The 27,008-nt window shown below is 40.8% G+C and overlaps 1 protein-coding gene across 1 annotated transcript in view; it reads left to right on the top strand.

Annotated features, from left to right (window-relative positions):
- LOC306878055 (protein PTHB1-like) overlaps positions 1–22,826 on the top strand; it is a gene marked incomplete at its 3' end in the record, with an annotated part of 85,089 nt that extends 62,263 nt beyond the window's left edge. Inside the window, exons 20-23 of the mRNA XM_079430151.1 lie at positions 9,386–9,568; positions 12,420–12,642; positions 22,470–22,589; positions 22,798–22,826. Of these exons, the coding sequence (XP_079286277.1) occupies positions 9,386–9,568; positions 12,420–12,642; positions 22,470–22,589; positions 22,798–22,826 (555 nt within the window). The remainder of the gene's footprint in view (positions 1–9,385; positions 9,569–12,419; positions 12,643–22,469; positions 22,590–22,797) is intronic.
- Positions 22,827–27,008: the final 4,182 nt, after the last annotated feature.

Below are 27,008 nucleotides of genomic sequence, written 5' to 3'. Positions count from 1 at the left end.
TTGCTTATTCGTTAAAATGCATTGCGTCTCAAAGTGAATATGCTTTATTGTCATTCCGATACATGTGGGGACATACAGTGGAACGAAATGTTGTGCCTCGCAGGACCACGGTGCTACATAAATACAGACATACAACAATGAAGTAAAAAACACTATAAACCTATACACAACTAACCTACTGACAGATTTTAACTATAAGTATACTATATATAAGTATTTACCCTATACAAACTAAAAAATAAAAGATAAAAAATACAAACTATACAAATGCTTTACATAAATATTTACCCTATTCAAACTAAAAAATAAAAGATAAAAAATACAAACTATGTTCCATGGTCCATGTTTCCATGTTTCAGGAGGTAGGGGTTTGCATGGGGTTTCAGAGGGGGGCGGGGTGGTTTGAGTTCAAGGCTCTCAGAGCCTGGGGGAAAAAGCTGTTGAGCAGTCTGGCAGAGTGGGCTCTGATGCTCCAGTACCGTCTTCCTGATGGTAGGAACTGGAAGAGACTGTGGGAGGGATGGGTGGAGTCCTTCACGATGCTGTTGGTTTTGCCATCGTGTAAGGAAAATGTCCAGGATGGAGGGGAGAGGGGCACCGATGATCTTTGCTACTGTGTTCACTGTCCGCTGGAGGGTCTTGCGGTCAGCAGCACTGCAGTTCCCGTACCAGATAGTGGTGCATCTGGTCAGCACACTCTCAATGGTGCCTCTGTAGAATGTGGTGAGGATGGGTGGAGGGAGACTTGTTCTTTTCAGCCGGCGGAGAAAGTGTAGGCGCTGTTGTGCCTTTTTGGAGAGTGACATGGTGTTTGTGGTCCAGGTGAGATCCTCTGTGATGTGCTGTCAATGGTCAGTGGGGGGTGGTCAACGGAGTTTCTCCTGAAGTCCATCACAACCTCCTTTGTCTTCTCCACATTGAGGGACAGATTGTTAGTGCCACACCATTCAGCCAGCTGTGCCACTTCCTCTCTGTACTGTGTTTCATCGTTGTTGCTGATGAGACCTACCACTGTTGTGTCATCAGCAAACTTGATGATGTGGTTGGAGCTGAACTTGGCAGTGCAGTCATGGGTCAGCAGTGTGAATAGCAGCGGGCTGAGCACACAGCCTTGTGGGGCACCTGTGCTCAGTGTGGTAGTGCTCGAGGTGTTGTGGCCGACACGGACTGACTGAGGTCTTCCGGTTAGAAAGTCCAGGATCCAATTACACAGGGAATTGTTAAGGACCTGCAGGTTTAGTTTATTTATGAGCTGTTGTGGGATTATTGTGTTGAATGCCGAGCTGAAGTCAATGAACAGCATTCTAACATAGGAATCTATATTTTCTAGGTGGGTAAAAGCCAGGTGGAGGGTGGAGGAAATTGCATCGTCCGTAGAGCGGTTTGGACGGTATGCAAACTGGAGCGGGTCGAGTGTGTTGGGGAGTCTGGTTTTGATGTTGTGCATGACTAGCCTCTCAAAGCACTTCATCATGATTGGAGTCAGTGCTATGGCACGGTAGTCATTTAGACAGGACACAGGTGATTTCTTTGGTACCGGTATGATTGTTGTGGATTTGAGACATGTGGGGACGACTGCCTGGCTCAGCGAGGTGTTGAAGATATCTGTTAGGACATCTGTCAGCTGTACAGCACAGTCTCTCAAAACACAGCCAGGTATGTTGTCAGGACCCGCAGCCTTGTGTGGGTTAATCCTAGATAGGGTCTTCCTTACGTCGGCTGGAGACAGACAGAGCGCCCGGTCGTTGGGAGGTGTGGGCAGTTTTTGTGTAGGTGTGTCATTCTGCATTTCAAACCGTGAATAAAAGTGGTTGAGTGCATCGGTGAGGGATGTGTCCTCATCACAGGCCTGTGGCGGGGGCTTGTAGTCAGTGATGGTCTGAATGGCTTGCCACAGGCTCCATGTGTCTCTGCTGTCTGTGAAGTGATTGTTGATTTTTTGAGCATATGACCGTTTTGCATTTTTGATGCCACAGGACAGATTGGCTCTTGCTGTTTTGAGGGCTGCTTTATCTCCTGATCTGAATGCTTCATCTCTGGTCTTTAGCAGCCCACAAACCTCTTCTGTCATCCATGGCTTCTGGTTTGCACGTGTGGTGATGGTCTTGGTGACTGTCACATCATCAGTGCACTTTTTGATGTAAGCAGTCAAAGTTTCAGTGTACTCATGCAGGTCTGTGTGGTTGTTGTAGGTGGCTGCCTCTTTAAACATGTTCCAGTCTGTGCACTGAAAGCAGTCATGTAGTGCTGAGGTGGCATTGTCTGGCCATACTGTGATCTGCTTTTGAACCGGTTTGGCGAGTTTGAGAAGTGGTCTATATGCTGGGATTAGCATAACAGTGATGTGGTCCGAGTACCCGAGGTGGGGGCGGGGTACAGCCTTGTAAGCGTTTTTTACTGTTGTGTAAACAAAGTCCAGTGTGTTGTTTCCCCTTGTTGCAAAGTTCACATGTTGGTAGAACTTTGGCAAAACTGTCTTTAAGTTTGCGTGGTTGAAGTCACCGGCTATGATGAAAAAGACGTCAGGGTTATTTGTTTGTTGTTCACTGATGGCGCTATACAGTTCACGAAGCACGTCTTTAGCGTTTGCATACAGGGGTATGTAGACCGCGACGATAATAATGGCCGTGAACTCACGCGGCATATAGAACGGTCGACACTTCACAAACATAAACTCCACCAGCGATGAACAGTGTTTTGATAATACCGCAGCATTGTTACACCAGTCTTTGTTGATATACACACACAAGCCACCTCCGCGGGTCTTACCAGATAGTGATGAATCTCTATCCGCTCGGTAGCTGGTTAGCCCGTGCTGCTGAATGGCGGAGTCCGGGATGTTGTCGTTTAGCCATGTTTCGGTGAAAACAAACACACAACAATCCCTTGCCTCATGCTGTGTAGACCGACTGAGTTGAATTAAGTCCAGTTTGTTTTCCAGAGAGCGAACGTTTGCGAGCATGAGTGTTGGAAGAGCCGTTCTAAGGTTAGCTCTTAGCCTAGCTCGTATACCTCCGCGCTTACCACGCTTCCGTCCTCTCTCACACCGCTTGCGACGCTGCCTTGTGCGGGTAGCGTCAGTAGGCGAGGCCGCGGTCTCGAGGTCTGGCTCCAGCAGTAAACAAAGGCCTCGTAGCTTCTCAGTAGCCGCCGACAAGAGTTGGTGTTTGTACGCGTTGCCGATATCCAAAAGGCTTTGGCGATCATAGATGTGTTTTGGATTGATTTCCTTGCGAGTTAGCAGTAATTTTACACTATTTGGAGACGAACAGACGACATTAAAAGACATAAAAGCACTGTCTTTGGGACCCGGAGCAGCCACTGCGTCTGATCGGCGGGATCTTTTTTTTTGACAGGGACAATAGACAGTCTGAAAACTGCCCCAGAATTAGCTACAGAGCTAAATTTAATCTGCTGTCCCATCTGCTACATTTCCAGGTGCTCCGAGTTTGAATTGCTTAAGCGCACATTTCAGACATTTTTGTGGACAGAAAGTTTGAAATGTATTTCAAAAACTGTTCTTATCAGCTAGGCAGAAGATTTCTTCAGTTTTCTGCCTAAAAGCTATCTGGTTTATTGTTCACTAAATGGAAGTATGGAGCATCCTACAGGAAGTTTCACTGCAATGGTTTCACCCATGGAGAAGTGAGGGAAAAAGTGGATAATGAGCAATTTTCCCAGGAAGACAGAACACAAGAGACATGGAGTGGCATATTTATCAGATCTGAGCCAGCTGATAAGGCATCTTAGTTGTCTCTATGGGTTGCCAGATACTATCATACCCTTAGTCTTACTTAACTCTCTTCAATGGACGTATTTATAAACAAGAATTGTCTTTGCCAGCATTTCTTTATCCATCTCAATGTAATCTCTGCGCCATGACTAAAAACAACAATGGTAACTGTCTAGGATCGCTTGCTGGTATCGATGCATATCTCTTTGTCATCAACCTCCCAGCTTTCCTTCCACACATGAGCCATTCTTACACACACACTCACACATACACACACATTCAGTAACCAGCTATAACATATTTATGTTCAGCTATAATATTAGCATTTTTGATTGTTTCATTTTGTGAAAAAAAATAACTTTTCTAAATGAAAGGTTGTTTTATACCTACTTTTGATTAATAAACTGTTTACATTTGGTCATTCATTAGTGGCATAAATGTGTTCAATTTAGTGCTGTCAAAATTAGCGCGTTAACGCAGGTGATTAATTTTTTCAGTTTAACGCGTTAAAAATATTTAACGGCGTTAACACAGGGGCGGGGCTTAGTGCTGTCTCTTTTTTCTTGCTAATTTAGTCACAGAACGTCTTTACGAGCATTTCAAATAGGAGATGTTTCAGACGCGTGCTTCAACTTCACTTCAGCGCCAGGCGTGAGTCAAAGGAGCGCGGAAACTGTACTGTACTGAACAAAGGCGCTGCCGCACGCTGTAGCCTTTATCATTTCATATCAAAGCGCGAAAGAAATGATGTGCATGCAATGTCGTGGTCAGTTAAGTCATGAAGGTGATTCAAACTGCCTTAAAACTGTGCTTGCGTGAAATATATGAGTCACATTTAAGAACATGTCTCTGAAATGGTTTTCAAAACTGTCCTGCACTTTCTCACTCATCTAACACACTCGTCAGATCATTAATAGAGACTTTAAGACCTGAAGTGGGTCAGAAAATGTAAAGTGAGTGTAAAGAGAGAAAACACGATGCGTGTCAGATCCGCGTCGGCAGCTCTTAAAGAAAAAGCAGCCAAAATAACCTATTAACCCAGCTGCTGTGATGTTCATCAAAGAACAAAAAAAAAGGAAATCAATAACTTTATAGCTTTAAGGACTCATCTGTATTTAATTTAGAATTTAGTGTTTGATAACTTTATTCAATTTCTGTATATTTCCTACTTGCTGAAGGGCATAGGTAGCTAAATATGACATTGGTTATACTGTGTTTATGAGAAAATTGTTTAAAGTTCACTTAAATTAGAAGTTATTTTTATTAAAGTCTAATAAATATTAAAATTGATGGCTCTCAATTATACTGTAATGTTGAATGGCAATAGTCAATGGTTAAATATTAGGGAAAAAATAATTATTTTATAGAGACATCAATATTGGTGTCAGTGATACTGGCCTTCATTCATTAAAAAGATGCCATTAATCAAATATTAAAAATATACCGTCTTTATGTTGTTTCTACATTAATTTGAAGATTAAATGTGAAATTATTGCAATATAAAAGTAGATTTAAAAAGTTTAATGTTAGGTGGGATTAATCGCGATTAATTTCAGGAAAAAATTGTGATTAATTAGTTAATTTTTTTAATCGATTGACAGCACTAGTTCAATTACATAGTGTCTTCATTGTGAAAATTGTAGATATGGCAGTTTGAACTATTAAACCCTTTATTCAGCCATTAAGATTGGGTCCACAAAACGTCCATATGCTGTATTTGTACACTACTGTTTAAGATATGTGTGTGTGTGTGTGTTTAAAGAAATTAATACTTTTATTCAGCAAGGATGCTTTAAATAGATCTAAAGCAGGGTTCATCAATAGGCAGCCCACGAGATAAAAATGTTTGGCCTGCACAAATTTCAAATAATGTGGCGTGAAAATTCAAACGCAGCATCAGAAAGCGGCATTAACTTCCATTGTGTCTACATTGGACGCGAGTGGCGCGGCGCAACAAAATGCAATAGAACTTATTATAATCAATATATGCTGTCTACACTGGATGCGGCGCAGCGCTGCGTGACAAATCCCCGACAGTAGCTGACTCGTTCTGTTTATAACGTACTGACACAAAGTTCAAATGATTTGCAATGCTTCATCGCGTCCAGTGTAGATACTATGTGACAGCAAAAACATGGCAAGTGTGAATAAAGAAAAGTGGACATGGAAAATAGATGATTCAAATGTGAATGGACTGAACCGTTTTGAGTGAGTGATACCGTCTTTGTTATGGATGTTGGTTTGCAGTGAGTTCACAGTTTTAACGTAAATTAGCTTTTTTTCAAGATCTGAGTTAAAATATCTATTGTTGCTTTCACTATGGCTATAAACCTCACGCAAAATAATATTCAAACTCACATTAGACACTTTTAACATTGAATAAAGCACATAATCATTACCTCAGATTATCACTGTCATATTTGGTATGTTGTTCCTGCCCCAACGTAGCAGAAAATAAAAAAACATTTCTTAAATAGAATTCAGTATCGCAACGTGTCGCTGTCGCGGGTGGTTAGGACAAAAATTACATGGAAAATATATTTTTTATCGTGTCACGTAACATCTGGTTGGAACACACGGTGTTAAACTTTGACCCCCCCCCCCCCCCCCCAAAAAAAAAAATCTAAGTGTAAAAATATTAATGCTGACAGATCTAATAACTGAATCTGCAATTAGGGAAAATGGAGAGAAGAGATCCAGTCTGGAGATGAGCAGGAACAGTTGATTTGCATGGCAGACATGGAGATCCAGATTTTTTGTTTGTTCATTTGTTTTTAATATTCAACAGGCAAAGTTCTTCTGTATCTAAATGCAAAAATGTTCATAATTGTTTGAACAAAACAGACTACTGGGGGGAAAAATCTGGATATTTATCTTGTAACTATTTTAACAAAAGCAACACTAATATGATAATTGTAATAATAATAATTATATATATATTATAGGTCAGTGGCCCTTGACTTGGTATTATTGGCAGAATTCGGCCCTCGGTGAAAACTAATTGAGGAACCCTGATCTAAAGTAATAGTAAAGACATTTACAATGCATTGTTATAAAACATATCCTTTTATAATAGTTTTCTTCTATTTATCGAAGAATCCTGAAAAAATTGCTTCATGGTTTTCAACATTGATATTAAGAAAAAAAAAAGTTTCTTGAAGCAAATAAGCATATTACAATGATTTCTGAAGGATCATGTGACACTGAAGACTGGACTAATGGCTGCTGAAAATTCAGTTTTGCATCACAGAAATAAAATATATACAATTATTTATTTAATATATTACTTATAAAATTGTAGTAATATTTCACTATTAATTCATTATGGTCAGACTTTGAAATATAAAATCAAATCTCGCTGTTGGTATGTGTCATTTGCATAAAATCCCACTATATTCATGACAATAGTAATATATTCCCCAATTTGTCATATATATAATAATGCCACTGTGCAATTATTATTTTTTTATTTAATCCTGAAAAGTGGAATTTTAGATATTTTCTTTTAAGATATTTTGGGGTTCAGTACACTTTTAATCAACATTATTCATGGAATAATAATATTTATGTTATGTTAATAATGGAAAAATTGATCACATGCAAAATCATGATTCTTAAGATTGTGAGATTCACACATGGAAAATTATGGTAAAAGTGCCACGTCCATTCAAACAGAGGGGCACGCGCCCTTTGAGATTTTAGAGCCAACTTTTAAAAAAAAACAAATGGTCACACTTTATATTGTGTCCCTAATACCTGTGTACTTACATAGTAACTACACTCCCCTCCAAAAGTATTGGAACAGTGAGGCCAATTCCTTTATTTTTGCTGTAGACTGAAAACAATTGGGTTTGACATCAAAAGATGAATATCAGACAAGAGATTTACATGCCTGTTTATATTTCCAGGTAAGTGCTGTATTTCAACAGCTCTCATTTTTCTTAAGGTGTGAACAGGACTACTGACTACTGACATCCCACGAAGAACTAAATATATATAAAAAAAATCTGTTTATTCTGACTGCACAGATATTTCTGTCTCTCCGTATTTGGCAACATCCCTCAGGGAATAAAGTATTTTCTTGCCTTTATTTGGCATTGGCTGGGGTTTGTTTTGGGCTTGAAATGTTATATTTCAAAATGGTTTGGGGTATTTTTAGAGTATATAATTTTTGTAGAATGTGCTCATGGGTAAGTGGTGACCACACTGATGGGTCTAACGGTCTGCCAGCGGTTTCATGTCTGTTCTTTTCTAACCAATAGCAAATTTTAGCTCTTCAAGATAGTGGTTTCTAATCTAACTCATCTTAAGTGATACTTAACATTGTACATAATGAAAACCCACTTCCTGTTTCTCCATTTTTTTTCTGTTTTGAATAAGATAAAGAGAATAGAAAGTTTGTATTATTCTCTTCCTGAGGCACATAGTGAGTGTGCCTAAATACATTCAGCCAAAACTCAGTATTTGAATATACTGTTCTTCACTGAACAAGTTCAAGAACTGCCTTACATCTTTGCTCAAAGGTGTTTTACCTATTCTGGACTTTCTCTTCTTTGTGTAGTGGTTATTTCTCTCTCCCGTTAAATGTGCTTTTGTTTTTGCTCAGCTGGCATCAATCAACTCTCACAAAAGCTCCTTCACTGAAGGTCTATTTAGATTGGCTGTTGAGACCTTTTTATCAATACACACTGATCTTTAATAGCAGATGTCTTTCTGTTTCAGTGTGTTTTTTGTGCCTTGTGGTTTCAGGCGAAATTTGATTGACTCTACAGGTGTGGCGTGCTCTCAAAGAGCATAGTTTTATCATGATGGGCTATTTTTTTTGCTGTCATTTATGTTGTGGAGCACTGTTTCTTGTGACACCCCCCCCCCCCCCCCTTGCCTTGTTCTGTTTATCTTTACTCTTTTCTTCATTCAACATCATCTCGTATCCCACTCTTCATTGAACAAACCAGCATTAAGCGAAACACTAATGGTTAACTCTACCCCACACAAAAACTTGCTTAATTTTTCAATTTGCTCATGACAAGAGACATCTTAGGGTGAATTTTACAGACTATATCCAGGACATATTTAACTCCAAAATCTAAAGAATTTTAATTTTTTTTTTTTTTGCATTAAGACTGTAAAGTCTTTGCATTATGACATTATTTTTATGATTGCGCATTCACATTCTCATGACTTCTAAATAGTGCTAAATACTGCTACAATAATGATAATCTAATGAGAATTACCTCTCAGAATAAAGGCAATTTCAAAGAAACTCTTGCAGACTCTTTTTTTGTTTAACCACTCTAACTCTGCGGCCTCCCGCGGACCCACCGGTGGGTCCAATATTGCATTTGCATATTGCAAATTCAGATATGCCAAATCCTCTAAAAAATTCAAAATATGCTGAGTTTAAGTGGTTAAAATTAAAGATAGGAGATGGAGCATAATGTACATACTCTAATTGTCATCAAAATAATGTTGCAATGCATCATAAAAGCCCTAAAAAAAGCTGAGTTTTCTTTTCGGTAAATTAAATTTTTGTTTATTTTAGATATTCAATTTTTTGTAAGACGTTAATCATGAAGTTTGTAAAGACAGGACATCTGTGCAGTTAGTTGCACACTTAAACTCTCTCTTTCTGTCTGTCTGTCTCTGTGTCAGGTTATAGCATTAGCAGATGCAGCAGAAGACAACCGGGAACGTTTGATCCAAGCTTTTACACGTTTGCGGAGCGCCACTCACCTCCTCATCCTGCTGTTGTCTCTGTGGCAGGGGCTCAGCTCAGAGCAGGCTGCCATCCTGGAGGCCACACTCCTACCATTGCTACAGGACACACCGCAACTTGTGAGAGAACACACACACACACACACTTTGACATTAGACACCCCCTTGAATTAGCAGCCTCTTGTCTGGTTGACCTGGAGAATCTGTCTCCAGGTGTTGGGTGACATGGGTGTTGAAGCACAAAAAGCTATAATACAAATGTGACACATAAACACACTGTGAGCATTACTGACCCTATTACACATTTTACTCCACACAATTGTCTCCAAATTAGTTCCCTTCAGTGTTTTTCAGCTTTTAAAATTGTAATACATTTAATTGAATTTGTTAATTGAAATACAATAATATAACATTTTGAAATTGAAATATAATAAAATATAAATATTACAATAAAACCTTTTAAAAACACTTCAAAAAATATAGAGAAAACCATACATGAATGTGCACAAATACACGAGTGTCAGAATCGTCTCTCTCAGCCAGTAGAATTCCTCCAATGCTTTATCTCACTTTCAAAGGCTCTAGTAATGTAGAATGTGTCTTCTGATATGGTTAAAACAGAATCCGGTAGCATTGTGTTGTTCCTGATATCGGAATATTTGTAAATTAATTTGTGCTGCAGACACACGTGATAGAAAAGTTGTGCTATTACTGTTTTATATTTGAACTTGAGTCCTCACCACATTTTGAAGGGTAACACTTTATAATAAGGTGTCATTTGTTAACATTAGTTAATGTATTAACTAACATGAACAAACAATGCACAATGCATTTATTACACTATTTATTAAACTTTGTAAATGTTAGTTAATGGAAATACAGTTGTTCATTGTGTATTCATGTTAGTTCACAGTGCATTAACTAATGCTAACAAACACAACTTGTGATTTTAATAATGCATTAGTAAATGCTGAAATTAAATAAATGCTGCAATTAACATTAACTAAGATTAATAAATGGTGTAGAAGTATTGTTCATTCTTAGTTCATGTTTACTAATGTTGTTAACTAATGTTAACTAATGAACCTTATTGTAAAGTGTTACAAATTACGAGTATGGGACACCATAATTGGCCACACGTCCTTTCCTTTCCTTTTCTTTCCCATTTTTGTAATTTTATTTTATAGTGTAATATTAAAATATAAATTTTATTTTAGTTTATTTAGTATTTTTTTTTAAATAATAGTAGTAATAATAATTATTATTATTATTTATAATATATTATTATTATTATTACTACATTCTAATTAAGTTGCAGTCAAATTGTTTTATGAAAAAAGCCCCCCCCCCAAATTGTGCTACTCTCATGAATTTAGTTTAGCACACAAATAATATCAACAAAAATAACATGAATTTAAGCTGTAAATACAATTATAAGTAGTTAATGTATTGTTTTTGGAACATTTACCCCATGATGTGCTGCATTTTAATGCAATGGTAGTGATGATTGCTTGCGAATTTTCAAAAATTTATATCACAGTATTTTTCAAAATCTTACCGGTTTCACGGTATGTGACGGTTTTTGTTTTTCATGCATGACTGGGTGTTAACCACATTTTCTACTGACTGAGAGAGGAAATACTGCAGTAAATTGACTTAAGATGCCCTAATTTTCTGTCATGATTAGTAAATAATGTAGAAATATTCCACTCTAAATAGTGACTAAACACGACCCATTAATAGCCTACATGTTAACCGCAGTCACTCTCATTTATGCAAAATATTGCTTGAATCAGCCTAACCACCCATCATGCCACTGTTCCCACCACTTTTTATGACAAAGCTACGCCACTGCACATAGCAACCAATGCCTTAGCAACCATCAAGAACATTTTAGCAACCACATAGCAATGCCCTAGCATCCACAACATCCCTGTATTCTGTACCATCAAGCAACACTCAGAAAATGTGATAATCTAGTCTTTGTCTGTAGGGTCCTCAGCCGTACAGTCGCATATGGAAATATTCTTTTATCTGGAGAGCGTTTGTAACTCAGGATTGTTAACAATATTTGGATCTCTGAACTCTCTGTAGATAATTCATAGAGAGTGTGATTCAGTATGCCAAAACACACAGCAGTCATGTGTCTTTAGCGTCTTTTATTACTCAGGCTGGTGTAATCCGCTAATTTCCTCCATTGGAGACTTTTATCTGATTTATCAATGTCTTCCTCTTTCTGTCCCTCTGATTCTCCTTTATCTTCTGTAGTCAATAAAGGGCTCGCCCCTGTCATCAGCGTAACAAGGCTAATTACCTGCTATTAGATCTCATTAAGGGCTGTCTGTATGGAGACACAGTCGTCCCACATTCCACCTGCCTGTCAACACCCCGGCCCATCTCTCAGAGCCTCTCTAGCCTGCCTGATGGCAAAAGGGTGGGTTGGAGATGCTGCTGGCCAGACTTAAAGACGCACACACATAAAAATCTCTGTTCACAGGGAGTAACTTTCCATTCATGAGGCATGTGGCAGAATGTACTTCACAACCCATGCAACAAAAAAAAAGCAAGAAAAAAAAGCATGTACTTCCATTTAAATGTTTACGGCTTGTTTGTATGTAGATCGAGTTTTAGATGTGGCTAGAAAAATGAAGTGGATGGTAGGGAGTGTTTGTGGCTCATTGAATAAAAACATCAGATGATTGCAAACAAAGGATGAGAAAGTATTAAAATAAATATGCTAAGGTAAATATAAATGAATAAAAATTAATTAAGAGGCATTTTATATCTACTCATTAAGTTTGAGAGTTTTAACATTTCGTGTTGCTTTGTACTCTAGTCATTAGTGTGAAAGTGTGAAAATCATAAACTTCACATCAACCACAACACAAAACTCTCAAGCAGGACCTTGTTTATTCACTTTCAACTGGTGAATTCTTATATTTGCAAGGCTCAATTTGTATATGTTTTTCAGGGCTGGGAGGAGAGCGTGGATGCAGCCGTCTCCCACCTCTTGAAAACGTGTCTGTCACGCAGCCCCAAAGATCAGGCCATCAGCTTGAGCACCGGCCCACTAACCATCCCAAAAGACACGTCACACCTGAAGAAACACATCACGCTGCTCTGTGACCGATTGGGCAAAGGTGGTCGTCTCTCTCTCACCTCAGAGGCCAATGTCCCTGCAACCATGATGCCAGGTCAGAAATATCTTACTTTGGATGCTTTCATGCATAGAGGGGTCATTTGAAGGGGCTTCGTTGTAAAACTTAAACCAATATGTTTAAAAGGAGTAGGGCAGGAGCTAATGGCATTATTTGGAGCCCAATATAGAACCTTGGGGTACTCCATAGGCGATGCACACAGAGATGAAAGAGGAGTTCCAACTATTTAACAGCCATAGTTCTATATTCAAGACCACTTTAAAGCTTTTCTACTCATGCCATACCAAGGTATTAATAATACTTACTATGTTGCAGCAATATAGCTCGCCCTCTGACTCCCACAATTTTTGGATGACAACAGCTTTGATAAATAAGGTGTTTTTGGGATTGTAACGAGGTTACAGCTCTAGATGTATGTTAACAAGTTTTCATTCATCTTTTAGGATAAAATCCATTTGTATTATCAACAGAGCTGTCGGAATTATTTTATTTATTTATGGTAATTAACGCATTTACCAACTTTGATGCGTTTTTGACAGTTCACTCAAAAAGAAAAAAAAAATTGCTGCATGTTCAAAATACTTTTTTTATGCAAGAGTTCACATTTTTATGTGTACACACACATTAAAAACGGCTGGATTGTGTGAATGTACTTGTGAAAGTTTGTGTAACTAAAATAATCTGCATTCGCATTATCTAATGAAAAATGTCCACAACAAAAATCTGAAGATTTGATAAAGATAAGTTTCATTCTGTTGACATTAGAATCACAGTTTTTTTTTTTTTTTACAAAAGAGATTTTGGATATCTCTTTTTTTTATCACTCCATAAATTAAAAAAAATATTGTCAACATTCAATTTCACCATATTTTAGGAATAAAATCTTATATAATTCAGGCTAATGATATATGAACAAACCTTCAGAATATATACAGGAATAAAACAGAATTTTTTTGAACATAATTGAAAACTACAGATACAAATAGATAAAGTGTAATTAAATAATCATTTTATGTGTATTCTGGATATTCTCTTTTCACTAGCCTGAAAGAAGAAATGCAATGGAAGCATGAAAAAAAAAAAAAAAACACTTGACCAGTGCAGTGAAAAACAGCCTTTCACCAAAGTGTAAAAATGTAAAAGTCTTGTTTTGCCTTTCATTTTGGTAGTAAACTATATATGAAGACTTCTCATTTCACACTAATGCTTTTGTAGTGACGTGCAGGGGCAATAAGGATAGAAAGAATAGAGCTTTACTTCAGAGGACCCATAAAACGCCAGAGATCCCTGAGGAATGTGTGAATGATTAACTCGATGGGTTCTGTTATCAGACGCCTGTCCTCCCTGAAGTCTCGGACTGTCTCTCTCTCTCTCTCTGGTGTTTGGACACTGGGTGTGTAGATATTATCCTCCCCTCAGATGGCAGGATGTCTGAGCACACAGCGTTTGGTCAGTTGCCAGTCGTGTGGAGGAAAATGAGTGACTAATCTCAGAGAATCCTGCTTAAATTGCTTTTGTCTGATGAAATATGTCTGCAGGACATGCTGCTCCATTCCTTCAAGTTTAAAGTCAAACTCTTGACACTCTCTCATACACACACTTGTGACTTGGCTGTTTTATCTGTCTGATTTGTGTCTTCCTGTCTGCCTTCCCCTCTGCGAGTCCTGTTCTCCCTCACCTGACCTTGCGTTGAAGTGATGACATCACACGGAAGGATTGCCCCACTCCCTGAGTACCTGCCTTTGAGCTAATGCTTCAGCATTTGTAATTCTCATATCAGAGCGACCTTGTGTTTTTGTTTCATTTTTCTGTCTTTCTGTCTTTAAGATCTTCTTTTGAATGAACCACTGGAGGTCACAGTTCGTTCATGGAGGCGTCAGTGTTTGGCTCACTTGTTAAAGTCAAGCCCTATTTAAAGATTTGTTTTAAAGGAGTTTTATTGAAGTTTTTTTTTTCTTAACAAAATTAAAACGATAAATCAAATACTGTTAACACTTTATTTTAAGGTGTCCTTGTTACACATATTACATGTACTTACTATTATAATAACAATTAATTATGTAACCCTAAGCCAAACCCTAGTTTTAACCACAGCCATATAGTAAGTACATGCAGTTTATTAATATTACTCAGTACTTAAATGTATAATTACACTGTGACAAGGACACCTTAAAATAAAGTGTAACCCATGAAATACAGTTTGTGTTTTTGGGATTTCATTTTGTTATCACTTCATTATTACTCCTTCCTTAAATAAAACTGTATTTAAAGGTTAAAATGGTAATTGACAGATTTTTAAACCATGCGTCAATCAATAGCTATGAGCGGAGCTTATGGGCAGACTAGCCAGTGCAATGGAGCAACAAATCATTATAGGTAACACAGTAAGCTAAATTAAGGCATTTTTAATAAGCGTTGTAATAAACCTATTCATTGTAATGATTATATATTATATCTTATATTGTATGTGCATCTCCTCTAATTAGTTGATTGAAATATTCCAGGCACAGCAATCACTAAACTTTCTGTGAATAAAAACTGTTGCTGTAGAAATAAAACTCATATTGACTTATATTTACTGCAATTCAGTCGAAGATTTCAGCAGATTTCTGCTGCTAAAGCAGTGACCAGCTGTTAATGTGAAGTGGAAACATTTAGAAGAAACAAGAACATAGTTGTTGATAGGAGCCTCAAACTCATGGTGCAGAACTGCTGAGTGGTGGGGAAAGTAGCACATTAACATGGTTTTACCTGCTTTCAACGCTCACTACAATTTCCTGACTATTTCTGGAGGAAATGTCATCACAACTATTCAATGACAAAACTGATTTCTAATTGTCCTTTTCCCTAAACAGGACTCCATTCTCAAATATAAAACCCAGTGGCACAAATGAGAGGAGAGAATAAGGCAGGCCTAGGCTTTTTTAAAGTGAATCTTGTAAGTGAATCTTGTTATCTGCTATAACAAGTCTATTTTTTTTCTGCTTCTTGCTTCTCTCGTGAACTAAAACAATAAATGGAGCCACAGTTACAAGCTGAGACCAGACACTATTGAATTGCTTGTTAGCAGATATCAGGTTTTGTTTTTGTAACATTTGAAAGCATTCTTCTTGTTCAGTTGTGGGTGTAGTTAAGTGTCGATCACAGACAAACCATCCTGCTTTAAGGCTGCAGTACATTCACACAAATACCTATTTTAAGAGGCCTCCGTCTCTGATCTGAAATATTACTCCTAAATGAACAGCCTGTTGAGGTCTGTGTAAATATTAGAGGAGGATTATGATAAGCTTTTCTCAGGAAAGTAAGCAGTCTCACTAGATTTGTCTGTTTTGGGTATGTGGTGTAAAAAAGAGGAAACAAACTCCAAAAGGATTGTGGGTAAGAGGCTGGACCAAGAGACATAAGAGGCTGTTTCATCAGTCCACTTCAAAACTCCTAATTCTGGCTTATCCGGGGAGGGCAGTGAGTGTCAAATCCATCTGATGGAGTCCAGCAGGTGTACTCTAATCTGCCAGCAGTTTGGAGAAATTTTAAATGTGTCAACTAGTGTGTCAATATTGCTTTTCTATTACACCAAGCACAAAGTATAATTTTACATAACTGCTCAATGTGTGGAATGTAACCCTGTAAAGCCTGACTTATGAAATAATAGTCCAAAAATATATTTTTTTGTTTTGTTTTGTTTAAATAAAACCATTTATTGAACCAACAATAAAAAAAAAAAAAGTGAGAATATGGAGCTCAATTTTATTCAGAAGTCCAAACTGAGCAAACTAAACAATTTGGTGCAGATGTTGTTCCCTTTCAGTTGGTCACTACGAGTCACGTCGATGACCGACGAATTGGGATCTCACCAGAGAGACCAATCCACTTTGAGTGTAACTAAACGAGCCAATGGACATTGTCAAGCGGTATTTCGCATCTGGCTACCACAGCTGGTGCACCGCATTAATTCATCTTTTCGCTTCGGAGCCGAGAGGTGGTGCATCACTACTGCTCTTCCCTCCTTCGAGTGATTGCAGAGACGAGTGTGGGCGTTACGGCGCAGCAGCGGTGGTCGTGGTTGCACAGAAGAAAAAAAAGAGATTGTCTTCGTGCAGACATCCACACCAGGAGTGTGCGTTGGCCAGCTCCCCTGCGTGCTTCAGCACTAAAAGAACAATTTCTCTAAAAGAGCAACACGGGTGAATGGCGTCTTTTTAAAGATGTCTTATCACCCGTGCGTTTCTGGGTGTGGTGGTTTCCTGGCGCCTCAGTACGGTCACGATCGCTGCCTCACGTGTCTGGGCATTCAGCACGCTGAGGAAGCTTTCGTGGATGGTTGATGTTCTTCTTGTGGGGACATGACCATCTCGGAGTTGCATAAAAGACTCCGCTATGTCAAACATGGCTCAAGGTGAGGGCTTCCCCAAGTGGAGTTCCTAAGCCCTCAAGCACTCCGCAGCCGGTGGAGCTGCCGAAGGAGCAAGCTGGGCCCTCTGCTGTACAGAGGGCACCACGCGTTTCCTTCGGTGCCCCCTCTGACGACCAGATGTCGATCGCTGCATCAGAGGGCGAGCCTTCTCTCTCCGGGGATGACGACCCGGCTGAGTTGCCCCCTTCATGTGTGGTAGCGTTGTCCGAGCCAGACCCAGAGATGACGGCTATGCTTTCCCGGGCCGCCGAGAATGTCGGGCTCGTGTGGAGTCCTCCACCGCATCCCGATCCGTCGAGGCTGGACAAGTGGTTTCTCGGTGGGGGTCGCGTTCTCAGCGCCCCCCTCCGGTGCCATTCTTCCCGGAAGTGCATGAGGAGCTCACGGGATCGTGCAAGGCACCTTTCACTGCCCGAAACAAATCTTGTAGCTCCTCCCCCCTCACCACCCTCGATGGTTGAGCCGCTTTGGGGTACGCGGGCATCCCCTCTGTGAAGCAGTCTGTGGCCAGGCAACTGTGTCCAACAGCCGCTACCACTCTGCGGGGTGACCTTCACGGGCCTGTAAGTATTCGTCAGGCCTAACTGGCAGTGCTTACAGAGCTTGTGGGGAGGTGGCTTATGCTCTCCATGCCATGGCGTTACTGCAGGTCCACCAGGCCAAAGCCCTGAAAGACCTGCACGAGGGTGATCATGACCTGGTGGTTCTACATGAGCTGCGTTGCTGACATGGAGTATGAGAAGGTACAGTTCTTGAATGCTCCCATGTCACAGACCGGCCTCTTCGGCGACGCTGTTGAGAGTTTTACCCAGCAGATCTCGGCAGCACAGAATGCAGACTGAGGCGATCAAGAACATCATGCGCCGGAGGAAACCTGCTGCTTTCACTCCGGCCGCAGCCCCTCAGCCTCCTCGTCGCCATGGGCACCCGCCTGTGGCCGCCCTCGCTCCCGCACAGCCACAGCAGCCTTCCACCAGGCAGTGTCGTGGAGCCGGTCGCAGGCAGGACACCCAACCCGTCCAGGCCCCCACCAAACCTGGCAGCAAGCGCAAGTGCAAGAGGCCCTGAGACGGGCAACCCAGAGATGGAGGAGACTGTTTGTTGGGAGATGGTGACCGCACCACTCCCTCTCCCGTAGGAGGGCTGGGTGGAGAATCTTTTGTTTCATTTTGTTTTTGTTCCGCCGCTGGCCCAGCAGCCATAGGTACCCAAAACATCAATAAAAGAGTGGTTTCCTCAGTCTCTGTCTCTCAAGAGGAGGAGAGTTGCGAGCTGTGCATCATGGGTTCGCTTTTCTCCTACTCTCTCATCAGCGGGCAGCAGTGGGTTGCCCAAGAGCACCCCTCCTGCCCATTCGTGGAATCAAGTAAGGGCTGTAACACTATCCCCGCTTCATGACGTCACGCGCCGGGCTGTCACAAGCCTCAAGCCAGGTTCCTGTGTTTCCTCCCGCATGAGGAGGAATCAGGTGAGTGTTACACTTCACACCCAGACCCCGCCCCCTACCGTCACAAGCCAGGCCGTCACAGACCCCGGGTCGGGGCACTGTGTTCCACTACGCTGCCCCACTGCTGGTACGTTGGTGGCCCCGTTGGATCCGCTAGCACGGTCTCTCGGCGCCTGGCTAGTGCTCCCCAGTCCATCCCGGTTGCTCCTGCGGACCATCAGACTTGGCTACGCGATTCAGTTCACCCGGCTGGTCGGGCATATCAGTACAAGGTCCTACCCTTCAGGCTGTTCCTGTCGCCTCGCGTCTTCACCAAAGTCTGCGAGAGAACAGGGTGTGCGCATCCTCAACTACCTCAACGACTGGCTCATACTTGCACAGTCTTGCGAACAGTTGTGCGCACACAGGGACCTTGTGCTCAGGCACCACAGCCAGTCGGGTCTTCGGGTCAACTGGGAAAAGAGCAAACTCGTGCCAATGCAGAGGATCTCTTTTCTCGGCATCGAGTTGAATTTGGTTAACCAAACAGCATGCCTCACCCAGGAATGTACTCAGTCGGTGCTGAACTGCCTCAAGACTTTATCAGGCAGGACGGCGGTCACATTGAAACTCTTTCAGAGGCTCCTGGGGCATATGGCTGCAGCTGCGGCGATAGTTCCGCTCGGTCTGCTCCAACACTAGCTCCATGGCCAAGTCCCGAGGTGGGTGTGGAGACGCGGTACTCACCGGGTTCAGATTACACCGGCCTACCGAAAAACCTTCAGCCCGTGGACAGATCCCTCGTTCCTTCGGGCAGGAGTGCCCCTGGAGCAGGTATCCATGCATGCTGTGGTATTCACGTATGCCTCGGCCACCAGCTGGGGAGCCATGTACAACAGGCACGCAGTGTCAGGGGTATAGACGGGTTCCCAACTGCTTTGGCATATTAATTGCCTCAAGTTGTTGGCAGTACACCTTGCTTTGATCTTGACCTTGTTCTGGTCCATACGGATAATACTGCGACCATTGCATATATCAACCGGCAAGGTGGTTTATGCTCCCGCCGCATGTTGCAACTCACCCACCAGCTCTTCCTCTGGAGTCAGAAGCATCTGAAGTCCCTTTGTGCCATCCACATCCCGGGAGTGTTTAATCGGCCAGCCGACAAGCTGTCTCGAGCAGCACTTCCAGGGGAGTGGAGAATCCATCCCCAGGCGGTTCAGCTGATTTGGGGACGGTTCGGAGTTGCTCAGGTGGACCTGTTTGCATCTCCAGAAACCACCCACTGCCAGTGGTTCTACTTCGTAACCGAGGCAACGCTTGGCACGGATGCACTGGCACACAGCTGTCCCCGGGGCCTGCGCAAATATGCGTTCCCCCCAGTGAGCCTACTAGCACAGACACTGTGCAAGATCAGGGAGGACGAGGAGCAGGTCATGTTAGTGGCTCCATATTGGCCCAACACGACCTGGTTCCCGGAACTCATGCTCCTCGCGGCAGCCCCTCCCTGGCTGATTCCTTTCTCAGAGATGGGGAACCCTCTGGCACCCACGTCCAGACCTTTGGAAACTACATTTGTGGTCTCTGGACGGGACGCGGAGGTTCTAGGTGACCTACCCCAGGAGATAGCATTCACTATCGCTTCAGCACGAGCACCATCCACAAGATGGGCCTATGCTCTGAAGTGGAACCTGTTCGTCTAATGGTGTTCCACTCACCATGAGGACCACCGGAGATGTTCGATCAGAGCCATGCTTTTCTTTTTGCAACAAGGGTTGGAGCGTAGGCTGTCCCCCTCCACCCTTAAGGTTTATGTTGCTGCTATTTCTGCTCACCACGACGAGGGGAGGTCAGTGGGGTAGCACCATCTGGTCGTCAGGTTTCTTTGGGGGGCCAGGAGGTTAAATTCTCATAGGCCTCCCTCCCTACCCTCTTGGGATTTGGCATTGGTGCTAAGAGCCCTACAAACTGCTCCCTTTGAGCCTTTGCAGTCAGTCGAGTTGAAGTTTCTCTCTATGAAAACCTTACTCCTGACTGCATTGGCCTCGATCAAGAGGGTGGGGGACCAGGTAGTGAAACTGCAAGCACTGCCCCTGGAGGAGGCAGACCCAGCCCTAGCTTTGCTCTGTCCTGTACGCGCACAGCGATAGTACGTGGATAGTACTCAGAGCTTCATTGCCTCAGAACAGCTCTTTGTCTGTTACGGAGGACAGCAGAAGGGGAAGGCTGTCTCTAAGCAGAGGAGGGCCCACTGGATAGTGGATGCCATCACCTTGGTTTATGAAGCACAAGGTGTGCCCTGCCCGCTCAGGCTGCGTGGTCACTCCACTAGGGGTGTCGCATCATCCTGGGCGCTGGCTCGTGGTGCCTCACTAGCAGACATCTGTAGAGCTGCGGGCTGGGCGACTCCTAACACGTTCGCTAGGTTCTATAGCCTGCGCGTTGAACCGGTTTCCTCCTGTGTTCTCACCTCAAACGGGTAGTGGCACTGAGAGGCCTGGTTCAGAGTCCGCTTGCGGTGTCCTTAACGCCTAAATTCTCCAGAGAATTCCCTGACCGGGCAAACCCTGTCGAGTCCTCCAGCACTCCGGCGGCCAGGCGTGGTGGAGCGTCTGTCGCCAGGCCTTTCTGCCAATGAATTCTTGAAATCTGATATGAAGCTAGTGCCCATATGAGTGACCCTGTTGGGATCCCATGTGTGTATTCCACGGTACACTTACTAGGGCCGTGTTTCCCTGGCAGACCACGTTCTCCCGTCTCTAAATGATGCAGCCTGAGCCATCTCAGAGACTTCCATGTGCAATAGGGCCCTACGGGGCTACTTCACATGAGTAATGTCACTTAACCCGCTCTGGGAGGAGGTGACTCCGCAGTGTGCCTCTTCCAGGTGGAAGGGCACGTTTTCCCAGTGTTATCCAAGTCCTACTGTTTGGGTTGCTCGAGGAACTGCAGTAGTTGACCTTCTCTGTGTAGAGCCCGGTCCTATCGTCTGCCTTATAGGAAGGATCAGGAGGCCTACACAGGGCGCTGGAGGGGGCAGCTCCTGTGGCGCTTTGTTAGGAATCCCAATTCGTCGGTCACCAACGTGACTCATAGTGACCGACTGAAAGGGAACATCTCGGTTACGTATGTAACCCTCATTCCCTGAAGGAGGGAACGGAGACGTCACGTCCCGTCGCCACAGTCGCTGTACCACAGCTGAGCTGTTGGGTCACTGGCTCGGCTCCTCAGCGAAAACATGAATTAATGCGGTGTACCTGCTGCCTCTTATACCCACGCTGCGTGGTGTGGCAGCCAGATGCGAAATACCGCATGCCAATATCCATTGGCTTGTTTACACTCAAAGTGGATTGGTCTCTCTGGAGAGATCCCGACGTGACGTCTCCTTTCTCTCTCTCAGGGAACGAGGGTTACATACGTAACCAAGACGTTATTTATTTTGCCTGAAGTAACATAAATTTCTGATTGTTTGTAATGGAAATGCTTGTAATGTAAATCAATGACATTTTTATAACAGTATAGTAGACTGCTTGCAGACAAAATGTAAAAACTGTAACTTGAATGCAATGTAAGTCGCTTTGGATAAAAGCGTCTGCTAAATGCATAAATGTAAATGTAATTAAATCCATATATCAGTTGTTATTGTATATCTCTCAATAAAATGTCTTAAGATGATATTTAAATACTTAGTTTTATGATCAGAGCTCTGTAGTTTTCCAGTGTAATACCTTGATGATTAAGAGATGTACAATAAATGTTCAATAGCTTGATGTATCATATTTGATTCTTAGATTTAAAAAAGTCTTTAAAGATTTTACTTTCTAAAAAAAAGTCTGAAATATCAGTCAGAGGGCATGTAGAAGATTGTGTACAAGTTTGTCAGCAACGTTTTGATCATGCTGATCATTTAAAATTCATGCATCAAACAGGATACAGTAGGCTTTATTGGGTTAAGTGGAGTACGGAATTATACTAACCAGTAACTTATTGTTAATGATGAATATTTTGTATGTTGTTTTGCAGTTGGATGTGAGTCCATCCCTGAGCCAATAGTTGAGCAGGAGGAGGAACCACCAATGCAGCAGGACGTCACCAAGTACATTAAAAAGAAACAGCCATCCAAGAGAATCAAGAGCAAGTCAGGTAAGACATGCGGCAGTTCCAACTCCTCAGAAAGCCTCACTGCTGCACTGATTTAACAAGGTTGGAAAGTGAATATGGATATTGTATGCGGCAAATTGATACAACTCTAGATTAACCAAGTAGTTAAAGATTGTGAACAAATAAATTTAGAGTCAGGTTTTGTGACACACTGCTTTGTCTATGTTTGTGTTCATACATGTTTAAGCAGGTCTGCAGCACATGCCTTCATTTGTATAATCCAGAACTGCAGACATTGTTAATGAACTGAAGATTTGCGAAATGTACACAGAGAAGAGCAATAAACTCAAAAAGCTTTACATTCTAAATTTTCTAATTGCCAAAATCCAGAAACTCTGATTTATGTAAAAGAAAAGAAACATCATTCAAAACAAGTTGGCTGCATGTCCTCTGGTAAGCTTTAAAAAATCTCATTAGTGTTGGAATGTGTGAAATGGGTAGTAATTATTGACTAGTTCTTTGTGATTGCTTTGAACTGTTTAAATTGCTGAAGAGATGTTTAATCCCATCAGGGTCCCAAAGAAACAGTATTCTACATGTCTGCCAGCTAACAACCAACTGAATAAAACGTTGACAGATTTACATTCAATAATAGTTTTGAATAAAACAGTACAATCTTTTAGTGGTACTCACTGGACATTTCATTTCACAGTGTCACATGCAAGAAGCAATGTAATATCATTTTGTAGAAATGTCATCACAGGCACATTTTTTCTGATGAGCTTGTGTTGTTAATTTTAGTTACTACAGTTACCGTTACCTACAGTATTTCCCAGATATTTAATGTCTAGATTTCCTCATAGTGCACCTCAAATATTGGAGAAAACCTGAATGCTCATTAGTTGGTTGTTGTTTTTGTCTTTGAAGAGGCAGATCTGCTCAGACATGTACCTCAGTCGCCAGCTCTCTTCTGTCTGAGTTATTAAACACATACCATTTCCCCTAACAACATAGAAATATTTAGACAGAGGAAGCCATTAAACAGGAACAGTGAGGAAGGATATCTGATACAGTTGAAAGGATTCAAACATTGTCTCTGATGTTAATTGAAACAGAAGCCAGTCTTTCATGTGTCTCTCATCTCTTTTAATACAAATTCAGAGTTTACATGTCCTCTGTGTGTATCGCACATCAGATCACCAGCTAGACTCTGGAGTAACACACTATATATTTATAAACTTGGATTGTTGGCTATTAAACACTCTAAATTCAGATCCATGCAATTCTAGCAGTGGCTTAAGGGTACAGTCGAAGTAACCGCACTGGGGCCCTCCAATATTTTTGAAGTTGTATGATTGCAATAACAGATAAAACAGCATACCTCACTGTTGTATGCACAAACTTAGCAAAATGTATTGTAATTATAGTCATTATTTCGCACTATGCATCCAATTAACTAATTTGTCTATCCTAAATGTAGCTTCATTAAATAAAATGCAGTCTAGCAACTATAAATAAAAACTGTCAGTTTAATCATTTCAGGGGATGAAAATTAACCTTAAAGACTATATTTGTTGCATTTTGCAGTATAGCCATTTTTACATTTTCTTTTGCTCATATATATATATATATATATATATATATATATATATATATATATAATTTTTTTTATTTTTTTTTTATTGAAATGCTGAAATGTTATAATAATTATTAGCCAGCAATGTAAATTATTTTTTTTAAACATTATCAGGAACAATACTATTATAGAGATAAAATAATAAAATGTGGAGAAATTAAATGAAAAAAAAAGAAATCACAATGATCTTTCTTTTTTTTTTTTTTTTTATCAATTTGCAATTCAGGCCTTCTGTTTGAAGCATGTTAGATGTCACATCTCTACATAAAACACAGTTTATTTTTCCAGCATTGCTGTTAGTGACAGGTGTAGGTGCAGGTCACAAACTAACGTGGGATGAGTTGTAACACACGTGGTTTAAATATTTCAACACATGCTAGCATAACCAAATTTATGGTATTTACTGGTTGCCATTTCAACACTATATAGAAAAAAAAGTGCCAAAATTAAAAAATTATTTGAAGATATCGCCAAACATTTATTTTACCATAGTAAAAGTAAATTTCTAGCTTAAGTAAAATTTTCATCTCAGTTTTAGTGTTAATTTAAAACGAGACAAATCTGCAATTATTTTAATCTCCAATCTGTTATTTATCAGTTTAGATGGTTCTTTAATGCTTCGCTAACTAGCAGAGGACACTAACCAGATTTAAAATCCAGTTGCGCAGATGAGGAACGTTGTAACACTGCGTTACTATGTACCCTGCTATTATTAAACTATGCTATTCTATGACATTAGCAATGTAATTTGCACTATTTACTTTTATAAATCTTAATAAACCACGAGAAACAGGTGATTAAAGACTGACAGTCAATGTTTAATGTTTAGAAATGATTATTTCAAGTAATGTAAAGCATTTTGGATCGTTTATGTGGGCCGCCCCAAGCATGGTTGTGATGTGCTCATTGTCAAACTCCAAAATCTGAATATTTTTCATTCTTAAAAAAACAAAACGCCATTATTTTAAGTTAATTTTATTTTGACAAAATATTTTAGTTTGTCTTGCATATTTTTTTCATTATATCAGATAACATCTTAAGCTGTCATATGGTCATGTTACAATGTACCCCACCTACGGGGCATGTTGTCACATTTCACTCCTATTTTTTGAGGGTAAATAAAGAAAAACGTACACACTGTAATTATGAAACAAAGCTACATATTTGTACTAGACAAGTGTGAATTTACTGTGGATAAATTATATACTCTGAACTTCCTGTGGATTTAAGGCAAGGCAAGTTTATTTATATAGCACATTTCATACACAGTGGTAATTCAAAGTGCTTTACATAAAAGAAAGTGAAATAGACATTAAAATCAATAAAAACATGGAAATAAAAATAATAAAAACAAAGAATTTTAAAATGATATAGAGATTGATTTAAAATGAATTGAAAGAAAATGATTATACATAAAATGTATTGCAGTCAGTTCGGACATATAGCACAGTGCTCATTCAACAAATGCACAGTTAAACAGATGAGTTTTGAGTCTTGATTTAAATGTGGCTAATGTTTTAGCACATCTGATCTCTTCTGGAAGCTGGTTCCAACTGCGGGCCGCATAATAGCTAAAAGCAGACTCCCCTTGTTTTGTGTGAACCCTTGGTATTTCTAACTGACTCGATCCTAATGATCTGAGTGGTCTGTTCGGTTTATATTCAGTGAGCATATCAGCAATATATTTAGGTCCTAGGCCATTGAGTGACTTATAAACGAGTAAAAGTACTTTAAAATCAATCCTAAATGTAACTGGAAGCCAGTGTAAGGACTTGAGGACTGGTGTGATATGCTCAGATTTTCTGGTTCTAGTCAGAATCCTGGCAGCAGCGTTCTGGATGAGCTGCAGTTGTCTAATGGTCTTCTTGGGAAGGCCGGTGAGGAGACCATTACAGTAATCCACCCTGCTGGTGATAAAGGCATGAACAAGTTTCTCCAAGTCTTGATTGGAAACAAAACATCTAATTCGTGCAATATTTTTGAGATGATAGTATGCTGATTTAGTTATTGCTTTGACATGACTACTGAAACTAAGGTCTGTCTCCAGAATCACTCCAAGATTTCTGACTTGATTTTTAGTTGTTTGACCCCTAGAGTCAAGGTATGCATTCACCTTGAGAACTTCATCTTTGTTTCCAAATGCAATGATTTCAGTTTTCTCCTTGTTTAACTGAAGAAAGTTCTGGCACATCCAACTGTTAATTTCATCAATGCATTGGCAGAGGGAGTCAATGGGGCTGTAGTCATTTGGAGATAAGGCTAGGTAAATCTGGGTATCATCAGCATAGCTGTGATAGGCAATTTGGTTCTTCCTCATTATCTGACTTAGTGGGAGCATATACAGGTTAAACAAGAGCGGTGCAAGAATTGAGCCTTGTGGGACTCCACATGTCATGGCCGTCCACTTAGACTTATGCTCTCCTATACTCACATAATAACCTCTCCCTTCTAAGTATGATCTGAACCATTTGAGTGCCATCCCAGAAAGCCCGACCCAGTTTTCCAGTCTCTCTAAAAGTATGTTATGATCGACAGTGTCAAACGCAGCACTAAGATCTAGTAGTACCAGCACTGATATTTTGCCAGAATCAGAATTGACGCGAATATCATTTATTATCTTAACGAGTGCTGTCTCTGTGCTGTGATGTGCTCGGAAACCAGATTGAAAATTGTCCAGGTATCCATTTGACTTTAAGTAGTTGTTCAGCTGATTAGAAACTACCTTTTCAATTATCTTACCTATGAAAGGAAGATTTGATATGGGTCTATAGTTGCTCAACATGGTGTTATCAAGATTGCGCTTTTTCAGAAGGGGCTTAACAACT

This window comes from Barbus barbus, assembly GCF_936440315.1.
Source record: "Barbus barbus genome assembly, chromosome: 12".
In the NCBI taxonomy this organism is placed as follows: Eukaryota; Metazoa; Chordata; class Actinopteri; order Cypriniformes; family Cyprinidae; genus Barbus; species Barbus barbus.
Note: the sequence above shows the minus strand (reverse complement) of the source record. Positions and strands in the feature narration are given on the sequence as shown.